This window comes from Cryptomeria japonica, chromosome 6, assembly GCF_030272615.1.
Source record: "Cryptomeria japonica chromosome 6, Sugi_1.0, whole genome shotgun sequence".
NCBI lineage: Eukaryota > Viridiplantae > Streptophyta > Pinopsida > Cupressales > Cupressaceae > Cryptomeria > Cryptomeria japonica.
The window spans coordinates 144,700,076-144,716,681 of NC_081410.1; the positions used below are offsets into that span (position 1 = coordinate 144,700,076).

Consider the following 16,606-nt stretch of genomic DNA (forward strand, 5'->3'; position numbering starts at 1 on the left):
ACTAAAAATATCTCTTATGAAAAATCCTTTTCTAAATTATTAGAATCGATCAAATAAATTAAGTATGCATTTGCATCACTGGTGACAGTTTAAATGTTTAACATATTTCATCTAACAAATTAAATCATCTACATAAATCAGTCCTTACATTTGACGGCAAGATTATTTGAACTATCTCAACACAATATGTAACAATAAATTGAAAACCTCTCATGAGAAATCCTTTTCTAACTTATTAGAATCTTTAGTTTAATAATACATTTATATTTGTATGACTGATTGGCAATTTCAATGGTAAGACATAACATACAAAGACCATATGCAAATTTTAAATTAAAATGGTTGAATATACCTTTAAAATTGAATTATTAGATACACGTGCTTTTAACGTTGTTGCTTTGAATTTAAAGCATGCCATGACATGTCTAATCCACCTCTATAAAAGCCAAATTGGTTATCCTATTGAGCAATCATGGTAATTGATTTATTTATGCCTAAATGTTGCTCACTAAATCCTAACACTGAATAATAATATTACGGAAGCACTTGTTATTTTGGGGAAAATCTTTTTAATATTCTAAAGTATTTTTTAAAATTTATAAATGCTTTCTCTTTATATTTAAAAGAAGGGAATGGATAGGGTGGTGGAATGGGAAAGTGAGTTGAAAGCTTTTATGGCCAGCATTGAGCCTGAACCTGCCGAAGTGGTTGAATGCTTCTTTTCTCCTGAGCCAGTTAGGTTTGGATGAAGAATTCCGATCGTCATTCAATTGGTCAATATGTCGGCAGCTCCTGGACAACCTTCACCTGCCCGTTGATCTCCTTCAAAATGCTATCTTCATGGCTGATGGCTGGGTTTGGATAATGTGTTTTTTCAGATTTTCAGTTTAGTTAGGCTAGTTTTTTGAAGCACCCTTTATAGGAATTGATTTTGAGAAAGACTCTGCATATCAGATGCTTGTCGATTTATGCCCGCGAGGGATTTTCGCATAATCCAATTTGGTAGTTTTTTAGGGTAAATTTTCAGACTGGTAAAAACTCTTTATTATGTATTTACTTATATTATTAATATATTCAGCTTTGGCCCCTGATTGATTAAAGAAAAAGAAAAGAAAGGAATGGAAAAATTTTAGAGAAAATAAGAGAGTTTTTTTTATTAAAAATCAGCACATTGACAAAGATTAGCCACTTCAATTATCTCAGAATTCTAGAACATCTCATTCCTATGAGTATGCATTTTTAAACATTGGATCAGAAATTAATTTAAAATAAACAGTAATTTGTTTTTTCATAAACTACCCTACGATCTTGTAGCTAGGATTTACCAAATTATCAATGCCAGAGACAACACGTAGAGACTCAATTACATCTCCAACCTTCAGGTCAGCTAGATGGTCCCGATTTTCAGTCACGTATCCGAAGACTGAATATCTTCCATCCAAGTTGTTGGACCGGCTAGGAGTAACTTCACTTTCTTTCAGAAGCCAAAAAATTTGGCTTGAAGCTGAATTATCCTGAGATTCCTGTTCCACAATAAGAAGCAATCTATGTCAGTGCAAGATATTTCTTCCAACCAAAGACGAGTGAATTTTAAGCAACAGCTTGCGTGGATGGTATTTGCATGCACTGAATTGAGATTATAGATTGGAAATATGTATGGAAAGATAAACCCACATCACGAGCCATGGCCATAGTTCCACATGCATTGAATGGAAGCTTCATCCGGGCCTTATAGCGACCAAGCTCCTGCTAAGTTGAAAGGGGAAAGGGTAAGTTAATATGATTGTATGTAAACCTCCATTGATCCCTTTCATTCTTGATGCAAGATTAGGTTATCACATCAAAAATCCATTTGTATTAGTAGATACTTGCAATGTTGACTGTACAATGCCTACATTATAATGATACTGTCCTACAAATGACAGCATCAGAATGATAGTATGCATATATGAAAAAGAACGATATCATGGAATGATCATGTGTGTGTACAATTGCATCATCTTTTAGAATCCCTAAGCATAGACTCAGTAAAGCTTAACTTTCAGCCAAATTAATTAATCAGATAATGTGAAGCATAGTACCTCCAATGTCGCCCCATAGTTAGGTGACCTGTCTCCAGCAGCCATTATCTCTAGAGGGATTGTTCGTACCTTTTCTGTACTGGGATCTACAAAACCATCAGCTGGTCCTTTAGGGTCGCCAGTTTGTACTACAAATCCATCAGCTGCCAATCCAGAGGTCAATTAAAGATTAGAAGGAAGTTTCTACAGAGCATAAAAAAAAGATTAAGCACTCGTTTTCAATTCCATTTTGTAGATGTTCTCAAACATCACCTTTAAGATGTAACTACTTAAATTTCTAGATTAATCATGCTGTCCATAGTTGAAACCTTGATGAGTGCTGAAAAGAGGTTTAAATCGAATCCTTTAACGACAATGAATTACTAAGTGCTCCTACACTCTATTAAAAGTGGCAATGCATAGAATACTCGAGGTGCCTTTCAATTTTTAGAAAAGCTATGATAGACTGCTGCATTTATAGTAGTGTTGACTTGAATAATTCAAATTGTGGAGGAAATTATATGTAGCTCTAAATCCAAGAACAAGGCCAATTCTTAGAAGCAGCATTTATGATTTAGATACATCACAAAGTTCAGACACAAAATAAAATATATAATAAGGTTGTTATCATTCAAAACTATGACGGAGGTCCAATGGGTTGAGCTTAGTTGTTCATTGTCTAGACATGTAAATTCCAAAGGGATATCTAAGTTAGGAATTTTAAGTTTTGACTCTTGGTCTTCCATAGTTGGCTTCTAGTGTGAAGGTGGTTTCTAAATAAGTGGATTTCTAAGTTGTGACTCTTAGTCTTCCACAGATGGTTACTAGTGTGGTTGCTTGCTTAAAAGGAGTTGATGTTATTCTCATGTTGATGCTCATACGAGCACAATACTTGTAAAAGATTAGCAATATTAAAAAAGGAAAAAAGAAAAAGGAAAGCTATGATGTAGTGCTCTGCATCTATAGGAGGGCAGTGGAATAATTCAAATCGTGGAGGAAATTATATGTAGCTCTATATCCAAGAAAAAGATCTCTTACTCACAGCATTTACATTCTAGATACTTTGCAAAAGTTCAGAGAAACAAAAGGTATACAATAAGTTTGCTACCATCTCAGTACTCATCCTGGACTCTCTATGCATGCTATGCTCCTGTGCTTAAATTCAATACTAACTTTTAAAAAACTACTAACTAGACACCAATAAAGAGTATGTCAATAGAAATCTCACACCTGCATAAAAAAAGTTCTATAAACATGCATATCCCAATATCACTACAGGGAAAAGTAAGTCTTATGAAGACTTAAAAATAGATAGCAATAAATTATTTGAATTTCCACCATTGTTATTTTCAATTTGAGCATAAAGAATTCTAAGTGATGCTTTGGATACATTAAGAGTGTAGCACGGAGTAAGAAGCTGTGCATAGAGAACTTGTGTCTTCTAGATACAACTGCTTGTCTGGTAGCATTATAATTCTATATTGAATGAGAAAATTACACCAATAATACAAGGATTCTGTAGCTTCCGTTCCTTTTATAGAGAGACTACAAATACTTCAACATGGTACATTTTGAAAATTGGCTGATCCTCAGAGACTAGTGATTATTGAGAAACTCTGATCTTGAGGAAAATTCGATAAGGAACTAATTCCCCCTCCCATCTTTTTGTATATACCTCTACTCTCTGTCTTCTGTTCTTTCACATTTTTTGCATTATCTACTTTGTACTGTATTAGGCTTATTAGCATCATAACCAAGATACTTGAATATAGTGGTAGGATTCTTGATCCGGTATGCCATGTTTGTTCCTAACTATCAACTATCCCTTTGAGAAAGAGTGTTTGACTTTGAATCTTCATTTCAGTACCAAGAACCCTTTTCCATGTCTGTTGTGCGTAAGAAAGTGAATTAGCAAATTTTCTGTTTTCCACATTTGTTTATGATAGCCAGAGTGTGCACTGCCTTCTTAAATCGCAGAAAACCAAGAAGCATGACCTGATGGTTGTTTGCGCCAAACATTTATTGATATGCAAAAGCTTAACATGGAATCTGATCTTAGTTGGCATAGTCAGGGCCATCAATCTAATTACTTATGCAGCTGATTTTGATTGAGTCGATTGACAAAATGAACATATGCCATATAATAATGCTAACTATTCTGTTATTGCTTATTTGCCTTGTTCCTCACATATCTTTGCCTCATTGTAGAGGCACCTTTATGAAGGTGGTAGCTAGATCAAGTTGGACCAAAGTCACACAACTCTTTCTCTAGATTTGTCATTAACCTGTCCTGGCTGAGGAATCAAACCATGTAGATTGCTCAACAGAGAAATCTATTTTCATGTAATATAGGATGCATTCTCCGTTACAAACAAATAGTTAAATTTTATACACACGTACGCACGCACACACACGCATATACAGTTGCTAAGTGTTTTATTTGCATCAAGGTCATGCTAACATTGTGTGTTTTCCCCAAGTACTCATAATTTTCTCATACCATTACCCATATGAGCTGATCTGACTAAGACTTATCATTTAGTCTGAACTCATAAGCGAGAAAATTAACTTGTCATTCAACTAAAATCTTGTGAAAGCCCTACAAACATGACCTGATTCAACAGTATCAAAATATGTATAACCATGAGTTAATTTTCTGACTTCTGATGAGTCTTTGGCTCATTTGGCTAATCATATGCGAGTACTTTGAGAAAACACAAGATGTTACCATCAGCTTGACACAAAGAAAAACCCAAAAGACTGCATTCTATATACTTCAGAAAGGAGAAACAAGATTTAGGAAATCCTATAAAACATTTGTATTTATTTTTCGCTGAAGAAAATTTGTCATTTATCACGTGAAAACAAATACAATGTAAATCAAGCAGTCAGACATTTCAGTATCATTTCCACTCAAGCAAGAGTGATAATTTGTGATTTGCCATTATATCAAAGGGACAGCAGATACCTCCCGAGCAAGGAGATCTTAGGACAAACCTATGTTTCTTAGTCATCCAAAAAGCCACGTAAAGCATGCTGCAGAATTCTTTCTTGGAACTTCTGAAACCACATCACATCTTATTGTCAAAAGCTAAGAAAAAAACATATCATAAAACCAAGCAGATTTCATCCAAAACAAAGGAACAAAAAAGATTTGCTAGTGTGTATTGGCCAGAATGCACATGATTTCAGGATTGGCAAGAAGTGAATCTCCACCGCCTTCCACAAAAAATTTCTAGGTAGTATCATTAGCTGGAGTGTCAAGGAAAAAAATATTTCAAGAGATTGAATGATGCCTTTGTTTTTCTTACATCAAACTCTTCAAAATAAACTTCAGAAAAATAATGTGTGATAAATGGATGAATTTACAAGAGAACGACCTGACTCGTTTACTCAGTCCCATACATTCACCTACATCTGAGTATGCAACTTCAATGGCACATAAATTATTAAAGTATGTCAGTGATAGATTCTTAATAACTATAAGGATGTATTCATATCTAAATTTTGCTACTGTCAAGAATTTGGAGAAAGATATTCCCAAGTACAATCTCAAATTGTACAAGATAAAGCTTCTCTTGATAGCAATGGCAAATAGAGAATATTTTTGGAATGCATTTACAGACATCTTTTATTTCAAGTACTCACAGGTAAATTACAAAGATGTGATGAAAGTAAGATATCGGGATTATTGTAACTTTCTCCTGAAATGAATCCTTGATTTCCAATTGACTAATGTTCCCAAATAAGAAATATCCAGATTAAATATCTCTAGAGTTGGCAATATATCTGTAGAAAAATGTCATATTCCTGTGTAGACAGCAGGCAATGATTAGAAACATTAAACAATACATGTACATAAATATATATATTTTCAATACATAAATTATTTTTACCGCTTAAAATACGTTTTATCTTAACTAGTGGGAGTAATGAAAGGACGCGTCCATTCACAAGCCACCTCCGGAATAGACGCCATGTTTCAAGGGGAATCGCGTGGTTTCAAAGAGGTATAAAACCGCACCCCAAGGAAACACGGGATACTCAGTAATAATATTTATTTCAGTTTTCATAATTTATGATGCCTAGACAACCATGAGGATTGCCCTAGGAACGCATCAGTCAGCAGACGATGTGAAAGGGCTAGTTGCTCGTTCTTCCCAGCGATGAAGAACTAGCGCCTAGTAAGCATTCCTTCCCATCACCAGCAGGCTGGTACATCCCTAGGCAAATCCGCTTAAATGTCGAAATGATGAAGTATGTCTTTGTGCAAGTTGTATTAAATCTGTTTTCATTCCTCATATAACAGTAATTAATATAATTTAACTAGTGACCCAGATTAATTGCTAAATTGGTTCCATGCCTAAAAATGTCTTACCAAATGAACTAAGCACATCTGTAATGTACAGAAGGGTAAAATGAACTTAATCTTCACACTAGATAGGTAACCTGCAATATCAGGTTTAATATGCTGCATTAAAATACACTTTAGTGATAGATAGAAGAATAAAAATAATTCATTCATTCTCAGACATAACTAATAAGTAAAGAAAAAGAATACTAATTAATGATAGTCATGTTTCTGCAACTAGGCACAAATATAATGAATTAATCCCTACAAATTTATATATAATGGATAAATGTTAACCAAGTAATATAGCCATGAATCTATGTTTTCTGTATGCATTTGTTATCTTCCTGATATCCTCTGTTTGTTAGTATGTTATCTTCCTGATATCCTTTGTTTGTTAGTACATTCAAGATAATGAGTGCAAGCCAGGGGTATGCTGGGCCCATCCTCAGGTGGCCCTATTAGCCCTAAGAGACGGGATGGGTCTGGATGGGTAGCCCAGCCAACCTAGAAAATCCTCAAAATCTAGAATGGGTCGTGTATGTATTTTGTGCTACAATAATTATGCCACTGATCTAATATTATTGCTGACATATAAAATAAAATATCTAAATGTTGCAGGAAACCGTAATTTCCTTTTGTGGCCCTAAATCCAACCTTCGGTGGATAGATCAGGCCCTAATTATCATTAGGAAGGCGAGGCAAGTACAGCAAAGGTTCATTACAAAAAAAGTCTTTCTTGATCCACTGTTAAACGTTGAAAAATTTATATAAACTTGTGTTATTTTATGTATCTTTTCTGTCTTTGTAAGTCTTCAATAATCAGCAAGTTTTCCCTTTGAATATAGGAGGGACTTGTCCCGCACGCTATTGCAAAATCAAATTTGTATAGATGACATTTCATCATTAATCTATTTGATAACAAGGATCACTAGCAGTTTAATTCCTATAGCAGATAAATCAACCTTGGATGGTAGACCATGTGTTAGAGTTTTAATTTGTTTCTTCGAGCCAATGCAAAATTCAAAAACACATGAGGATAAACTTCTCTTCAAATTTTGAGAGGAGTCTCTCTAGAATCTAAAATAAACCTAAACCTAAGCTAAATTGACCCTAGACGACAAATTGTAGACAAGATACAAATATGCACACTTTACAAAATTCTTTGAAGGATGTCTATCGCTTTCCTTATCTGCATTTGAGATTTCTGCAAAAAGAATGTGAAGATCCTCAGCTAGTTTGAAATGTGACAAACTTTTCACAAATATCACCCAACTAGTGATTGGTCCTACAGCAAGACAGTGTAACAAGTATGATGCACCTTCAACCATGTTTTAACAAAAAGTAACACTACAATGTCTTCATATTCTACTCACAAAATACTACAAGATGCGAAGAAAGCGATATGCCATCACAATGAAATTCGGGAAATCCCTTAGATGATTGGGAAAGTAATTGAGCGTTCAAAGAGCTAAAGGCCCGATGCAAGCTCCCCAAGGTAGAGGAGGCAAAGGTGAACCATCACAATTGTTATGGATGTTGTCCCTCATTGCTTGAAGAGGTTCTTTGTCCGACACTAAAAAAATTCCAATGAGCTCACACACAATTGGCAAAAAACTATCTTCACTTAAAGGTTCTTGATTGAGGTTCTAAAAGAGATGACCAAGAACTCTTGTCTTCCTTTATCTATCTGGTATAGACCTTAGTAGCCAAGATGAAATGACTTCAATTGGAGACAATAAGACTAATATCACATTGAAAGATCAATTTTTTTTGCATTTCGGTCTCCAATAGTTCCCCAAAAACTCTTCGCATTTTCACTTGCCTTTTTCTCGACAACCAAATGAAATTGCATGTGAGGTAAAACCTCTCTTTAGCCTCTCTTCAATCTAGATAAATCAACATTGGATGGTAGACCATGCTGGTCAAGTAATTTAGCCACATCTCTTAGTGTTGTGAAGAAGCACTACCCAGTTGGCTCCAAAGACAAACACAAGAATACCACAACCTTAGCTTTCATGAATAACATTCTTTGCTAGATCCTTGGAAACTCTATGCTAGTTGATGATATGTATTCTATTAATGATTAATAATTGTATTGTATTTTTCTACTAATTATGTTTTTTACTCTCTAATAGTATATACACTACATTACATGAGCTTTGTAGAATACCAAGGAATACTCCATAATACCATATGATTATCCACTTCTAGTTCCTATTAGTGTTTTCTTCGTTGTTCACAGACTATAATGTTTTTTCTCGATGCTTATGGATAAGCAATGTGTTTTTCTTTTGTAATGGTTGGAAAATTGGGAATTAGGGTTTCACTAAGTAAATCCACTAAATAGCCCAATTAACCAAATTACATTGAAAGAGGGTTGAACCCAATAGATCTAGGCTCAATCCCAATGGGAAAAAGACTGAGATTTTGATTGGATTCAACTAGTTGGTATTGATTATCCTCTTTCTTAATTGAATTTGTAATGTAATTGTAAAATTAAGGCAAAACAATGAATTATTGAAGTAAATTGACAGAAACAGTAAGCTACAAATATCACACTAAGCCACAAACTTGGATTTGGGCAAAAGGAGATGTCTAGAACTTGTTCTCAGAAGTTTGGCCTGATTTTTCGAGACCAGGTAGTAAAGATTCGCCTTGGTCGTCCGAATTTTCTGCCATCAAAAGCTAAACATGTTTGTCACTGTTGACTCTGCTAGAATTCCCGAGTATAGCTCCACACTTGTTTCCTCAACACAAAAAGAAAGGGAAAATGTTGAAAATAGGGGTTTTCCTTAGGTCAAACCTTGGTTTTGGAATTAAACATGAAATTGAATTGACAAATATAATGAAAGACTGTGAGAGAAAGGCTAAATTTGAAATGTAATGCTTAAAACCTGTGTCACAGAAATCGGCGATTTTCAAAGATGAGGGCCGATTTTAATCGAATTTCAAACTAATATGAAAAATTCGTTCAAATTCGACCAAAAAATCGGATGGCCATGACGTCATTTTTTTTAATTAAAGTAAAAAATTTTAAAACGTTTTTCTAGGGTTTGTGTAAAGCGTTTAGGGTTTTTTTAAAAGATTTTCGGCGGATTCTCTATAAAGCGCTGTCGAGAGTATTTTTATCTGCAACTGCTGGGTCGCGATTGGCGAATATTCGCTTTCGTGGCGTCAAAGGTATTTGCTGGTATTTGTATCTGCACTCGGGTATTCGCTGGTATGCGCTGGTATTTGTATCTGCACTCCGGTATCCGTCGGATTTTCTCCAGTTGCCGCCGCGTTTTCTCCTGGCCGAGCCACCGCCGCCGCATTTTCTCCTGGCCGAGCCACTGCCGCCGCGTTTTCTCCTGGCTGAGCCACCGCCACCGCATTTTCTCCTACCCGAGCTGCTGTCGTGCCGTGTTCAGGTTGAGGTAGGCGCCCAACTCACATTTATTTTTTGTATGCTTTCATTATTTCGTTTATTTTTTGTATTATCATTTTATTCATTTCATTTTTTTTCTGTGCATTCATATATTTTATGGTTTTAAAGAAAATGGTATTTGTATATTTTAATAATTTTATTCATTTCAAATATTTTATGTTTTTAAAGAAAATGGTATTATATATTTTATTCATTTCATAGATTTTATTATTATCAATATTATAATACTACTGTGATTTTTTATTTTACTACCGTTCATGATCATTTGTAGCTTATTTTGCTACAGTGATTTTATAATAGTAATTTTATTCGTAGCTTATCGGACTCCAATATATTAAAGTTTGATGCTGATTTTACTCCAATGATTTTAATTTTTAGCTATTGATGCTGATTTTACTCTAATGATTTTAATTTTTAGCTACAAATAGTCATGAACTGTAGTGCAATATTTTACTACAGTGATTTTATTCTAAATATTAAACATTATAATATATACTTCAAGACACCATTATATTTTAAAACATATAAGTTATTTTATTACAGTGATTTTATTATATATTTTTCTTTTTAGAGTTAAATATATATTTAAATAAAGTTTTAAACTTATTGAATTATTTTGTTTTTTAGAGTTAAAAATTAACATATTATATATTTTTTGTTATAATGTTTTTAAATAAAATTTAATCCATGTTTTAAATATTAAAAATCATTTTTCTTCTAAATTGTACAGGTTGTAATGGCTCCCAACAAATCAACTTCAGAAGGATGGAAACATGTGACCCGCCATGGTACTTATCTTCATTGTAACTTGTGCCCGAAAATTTATACCGGAACTTTAACAAGGATAAAGGACCACTTGCTTGGTATTTCAGGGGGTAAAGGTGGAGGTGTTACTGCATGTCCAAATGTGTCCAAAGAAATTAGAGATATTTTAGAGAAAGAGCAAGCCTCTTCGATTGCAGAAAAGATGCAGGTGGCACAAAAGAAACAGAGAATTGAAGAGGATCTGTCTAGATCCACATCTATTATGTCTTCCTCTTCGAGTCTTCCCAAGGCCACAGGGACATCCAAAGAGAGTGGAACTTTGAAGAGTCTTTGGAAACCAGTAGAGAAACAACAGGTGGATGATGCACTAGCAGATTTGTTTTACACAAGTGCTATTCCATTCAATGTAGCTAGAAATCCGCATTTTCACAATGCAATTCAAAAAGTTGCAGAGTTTGGCAAAGGGTACACACCTCCCACTTCTGAGGCTTTCAGGACAAGTCTTTTGGAGAGGTCAAAAGAAAGAGTGACTGAGAAACTAGCTGAGGTCAAAGCCTCTTGGAAGGTAACAGGTTGCACCATATTGAGTGATGGATGGTCAGATATATGTCAAAGGCCATTGATCAATGTTTTGGTGGCTTGTCCTGAAGGTGTTGCATTCTTGAAAGTGATTGACACCATGAACCACAAGAAAACTTCTGAATACATATTTCAAATATTAGAGGAAGCCATTCTTGAAGTAGGAGTGGAAAATGTGGTTCAAGTGGTCACTGACAGTGCAGCAAATTGTGTGGGAGCTGGAAAACTGATTGTTGAGAAATACCCTCAAATATATTGGAGTCCATGTGCAGCACATTGTTTGGATTTGCTGCTTCATGATTTGGCTAAGTTTCCATGGATACATGAAGCAATTCATAGAGGGAGAGCAATTGCAAACTTCATAAGAAATCATCGTCTCACATTGAGTCTTTACAGGCAACATGCATCTAGGGAGTTGTTGCGGCCTTGTGACACAAGATTTGCTTCATTTTATATCACTTTGAAGAGAGTTGTTGAAGAGAAAGCAGCTTTGAGATCTGTTGTTTGTTCCAATGAGTGGGAAAATTCAGCGCTTTCGAAAAGTGCCAAGGGCAAGAACATAGAGCAAATTGTTTTAAATAGCAGCTTTTGGGAAAGTGGAACAAAGGTTTTGAGTATATGTGAGCCAATTGTTGATGTGCTTCGCATGGTTGATGGTGACAAACCTTGCCTTGGCATGCTTTATGAAAGCATGGATCGTTGTAAGGAAGCTATTCAGAGAGCACTAAATAATGTAGATGCAGAGTACATGGAGATATGGGCAGCAGTTGATTCTAGATGGAAAATGATGCACACACCTTTACATGCAGCAGCTTGTTATTTGGAGCCTAAGCTATTTCATATTGATCGACAAGCTGATTTTGAAATTATGGCAGGGTTTTATGAAGCCATTAGCAAATTTGAACTAGATCCAGCAATTGCAAGTCTAATCAGAGACCAAAGTTGGCTATACAAGAGAGCAGAAGGGTTGTTTGGAGTAGCAGGAGCCAAATATGATATGAAACGAGATGCGGTACCTAGTTATAGATGGTGGATGAGCTATGGAGCACAAACTCCTGAACTTCAGCGCTTTGCCATTAGAATATTGAGTCAGGGAGCAAGTTCATCAGCTTGTGAGAGGAATTGGAGTTGCTTTGACCACATCCATTCCAAGAAGAGGAACAAATTGTTGTCTGGAAAGTTGGGAGATCTTGTCTACGTTCGCAGCAATTTGAAATTGCTCATGAACAAATCAGCAAGTGACTCCACTTCTTCTTCACGACAACACATTCCACAAGACATAGAAGTGCCAGTTGCAGATGAGCCTGACTTTCTTGATGAGGAATTGGATAGTGATACAGATGATGATGCTACACCATCTGAGCCAAGTGCTCTTGATGACTTAGAGCTTTTTTGAAGTCTTAACTTTTTATTGTAACTTTTTGAAAAGAAAACATCTTCGCAATCGTGATTTCACATGTTTCTTATGGTTTATATTTTATAAATGTGCCATCTTTTTATAATGACTTCAAATCTATTTAGCCATGTTAAGCTATTTTGATAATTTATTAGAAGTATACATATATTTAAAAAATAAACAAAATTATATAAGGCGAATTTTATCCGATTTTTTTTTTCGAATTTTTCCCTTGTCGAATTTCATCCGAATTTCATGGCCGTCGATTTCGAATTCGAATTCGAACCTTGTGACTTAGCTTAAAACCACAATGTTTACCTTGATGAAGTTTTGTTTGTCTTCACACAAAGTTTTTAGGGTTTCATGTAGGATGTCTTCATAAAATATTGATCATGAATGTCATCTCCAATGCTTGAACTTGACTTCACTTTTGTTCCAATGCTTGATAAATGACTGATTGCTTGCTTACTTGAATTTGCTAGTGTAATTGAGATCTTGATTTCAATTCATTTGATTTCAAATGAGAGGTTTATATGTCTACCCAAAAATTCAATTAAATTTCCAAAATAGGCCAATTCGGGATCCAAATTCCTGCTGATTTGTGATGACCATTATGAGGCTCCAATTTGGGGTTTGATTAAGAGGCCCAAGACGTGTTACGCCCTGGTCTTGAAAATCGGGAGTCCAAAATGAGGGGGAAGACAAGGAAGATAGTGAGGATGTAGGGTAGATAGGTGATGTGAGCAAAATCAGCATTGCAATCAGGCCTTGAAAACTAGAACGCCAAAGTGAGGCCTAGGTGAGGACAAAATTGTAGGCGAGTACAATTTAGGACACAATAATTTTGTTTATTTCATTCTACTAAGAATAATGGACAACTTTAATCTAGAGGTGAAAACATGACAGTACCTAGCACATCAAATAAGCTATATTTTCAACTCGAATGTTAAGTTTTCAGTTAAAATCCATCATAAAAGATGTCACTCCTCAAGTGTCCTATTAAGTAAAACCTAAAGAATTATACTATTTTAAACCTTTTATACTTCCACAATCCATAATAATAAGACAACAATTTTCTATAAATAACTCTACAATGTTTAGGTTCTATGATGATTTAACTCAAGGATTGCATGAGAATCATTCTGGAGAATAATCAAGAAAAATATGGAATCATGATTAATCCGATCCGTTAATTTTAAGCAATCAGATGTTAATATTAAATAATCAGGTTATAACAGAACTGTAACAGCAATAAAAAAACACAAAACAAGACACACCAATACCCTGGGAAAACCTCCCTCTTGGAGGTGAAAAACCCAGCCACAAAGTACAATGTGTATTATCTCAAATGTAGGCAATTACAAGGCAAGTGTGCTTATCTCAGATTGTTGTTCAACCAGCAAGATAGCAGATCTGAACTCCTCTTTATATGATAATGGAGTTTGCAGCCCTTATCATCAGCATCAAATTCGCTCAAGGCAAGTCTTCATTAGCTTCGCAAGATCTTGATAGCATCACCTAACAGCCAGCCTTCACACAATGGATGAGGAGCAAGTTCGCACAAAAGAGAGAGAGAGCACGCCAAATGTTGGAGAGCAGATTACATGTGTTGACAGCCTTAAGAATGATTCGCCTTGTATGTGAATTGATTCATTATGCTATGCAAATGACTTGCTTATATACTTGACTTGTGGTGTCAAATTTCAAGTCAACCTGCCTTGTTAATTTAATAATAATATTATGTATATCGTCCAAACAGGTCTTGACGTATTAAGACGTTATTGCTTGATATCCTTTACCACACGCTACATGAGTTTGGGTCCAGCCCAATTACATTATCGCTCAAAATACATATTGGGCCTACCCTATCTACTAGTTACATTCAATATAGGACCACAAGTTACATCGCCCAATTGGGGTCAGAGCAAATTACAAGTTACATTTATAGGGCCTGTCCTATCCACAAGTTACATTATATATAGGTCTTGCCCAAGCAAGACATAATTACAAGTTACATGTATTTGGGCCCAGTCCTAAGTTCAATTTACATAATAGATAATACATGTGTATTTTAATTGCCATTGATAACATTAAAATACAATAGATAGGTATCCAAGCTAGCTACTATTTCAACACTCCCTCCTAGCTAGGGAGGATAGCTGCCACTTGTCATGATCCATTCATGACCTTCATCTTGCATTGTCCGCAAGGATGAATGCATAAGCTCCATAGAGTATACCTGCAATAAAACACATAAATATCATGAACTCATTTCATGATGTCCATCATGCATTGCCCGCAGAGGATGGATCCACCTTGCATTGCCCGCAAAGGGTGGAAGAGGTCTTACACCTCTGCTTTCTCCCAGAGAAGGATACACTGTCAGCTTGCATTGCCCGCAGAGGGTGGAAGATGCAGTCTAAATTGCATCACTAGGATTGAGACTCCCTCTTAATCAATATTGTGTTCTCCACAATTCCAAGCTTCTCTCTGAAGTACTCAAACTTCACTCGAGCTAGAGGCTTGGTGAGGACATCAAAAACTTGTTCATCAGTGCTAATATATTTCAGCTGGATGGCACCTCTTTGTGCCATATCACGAATATAGTGATAATGAGTTTCCACGTGTTTTGACTTGTCATGAAACACGGGATTATTAGACATTTTAATACAACTCTGATTATCATAATAAATAACAGTGGATTCCCAAGGTTGTCCAAACCAAAGAAGCAAAAGTCGGCATTGAGTCGCAATTAATCATGAATAATCGTGAATCGTCAAAAATGTCGATTTTTTCCCCAAAGTCGGGCCAAAAAATTGTTGACTATCAGTCAACAACTTTGGCCGATTAATTGCGGGTAGAACTCTGCAAAATCGTGTTTAAATCGTGTTTAAAAATTGCGAAACATCTGCTCGGCTAAAAAAATGACAAAAACCCTAAAAAATCACCTATTAAAATAGACCGATTCTAGGTATAGTTTACATGGAATCAGTTAGGGTTCGAAATTTTTGTCCTTGATTTTTTGCCAGACATTTTGACCTCTGCAAAACCTTAATGACTTTCTGTATCGCTGAAAATTGAAACCTTAAATATTTTTTTTTGCATTTTGAATAAGAGCCTCACCTTGTCTCGCTATTTCACCTGGGAATTATATATTAAATAGGAAATAACGTTCCTGCAACTAATAAAGCTTCAAAAATACGAGAATAAGTTTTCCGTCGTTTCCTTATTTTTGGTAACTTTATATTATTGAGAACTTTAAATTAAAATCTGAACTCTAAATTAAAAACTATGACATCTAATTTGGGGGATTATAAACTTTATATAGGTATTTATAAAAAAAATTATAAGCAACAATCCTTACATTCATTTATATTATTATTTACTATATGTTTAATATATAATTAAAAATAATTTAATAATTAACATTATAAAATAATTTGTAAATTAAAATTATTATACATTATATTAATGTGTCATTTATTAAATTATATAGAATAATTATATAATTTAATAAAATTGTAAATTATAAATTATAAATTCGTATCTTTATAGACCATTAATAAATGTAAATATTATAATATTTATTTTTAATTTAAAATGTATATTATTAAATTTTTAATATATATAAAATAATTTGTAAATTAAGATTATTATATATTATATTAGTGTGTCATTTATTAAATTATATAGAATAATTATATAATTTAATAAAATTGTAAATTATAAATTATAAATTCGTATCTTTATAGACCATTAATAAATGTAAATATAATAATATTCATTTTTAATTTAAAATGTATATTATTAAATTTTAATATATATAAAATAATTTGTAAATTAAAATTATTATATATTATATTAGTGTCATTTATTAAACTATATAGAATAATTATATAATTTTTTATTTTTTTTGATTGGTAATTGGCCGAAGCCTGAATAGCTTTTGACTGGAGCTATGAACCAGTGGGGACACAGTAGGGGGCCCCATCCCCATTACATATCTTTGAATTATTATTATTATG

The 16,606-nt window shown here is 34.3% G+C and overlaps 1 protein-coding gene across 2 annotated transcripts in view; it reads right to left on the reverse strand.

Moving 5' to 3' along the window:
* Positions 1-1,171: 1,171 nt before the first annotated feature.
* LOC131064978 (peptidyl-prolyl cis-trans isomerase CYP38, chloroplastic) overlaps positions 1,172-16,606 on the reverse strand; it is a 48,026-nt gene continuing 32,591 nt past the window's right edge. Inside the window, exons 6-8 of one of the 2 annotated variants that reach the window (XM_057999318.2) lie at positions 2,082-2,224; positions 1,675-1,749; positions 1,172-1,523 (exon numbers count right to left, since the gene is read on the reverse strand). In XM_057999318.2, the coding sequence (XP_057855301.2) occupies positions 1,296-1,523; positions 1,675-1,749; positions 2,082-2,224 (446 nt within the window). In that variant the 3' untranslated portion in view covers positions 1,172-1,295. The remainder of the gene's footprint in view (positions 1,524-1,674; positions 1,750-2,081; positions 2,225-16,606) is intronic. The other variant, XM_057999320.2, reaches the window with a different exon arrangement.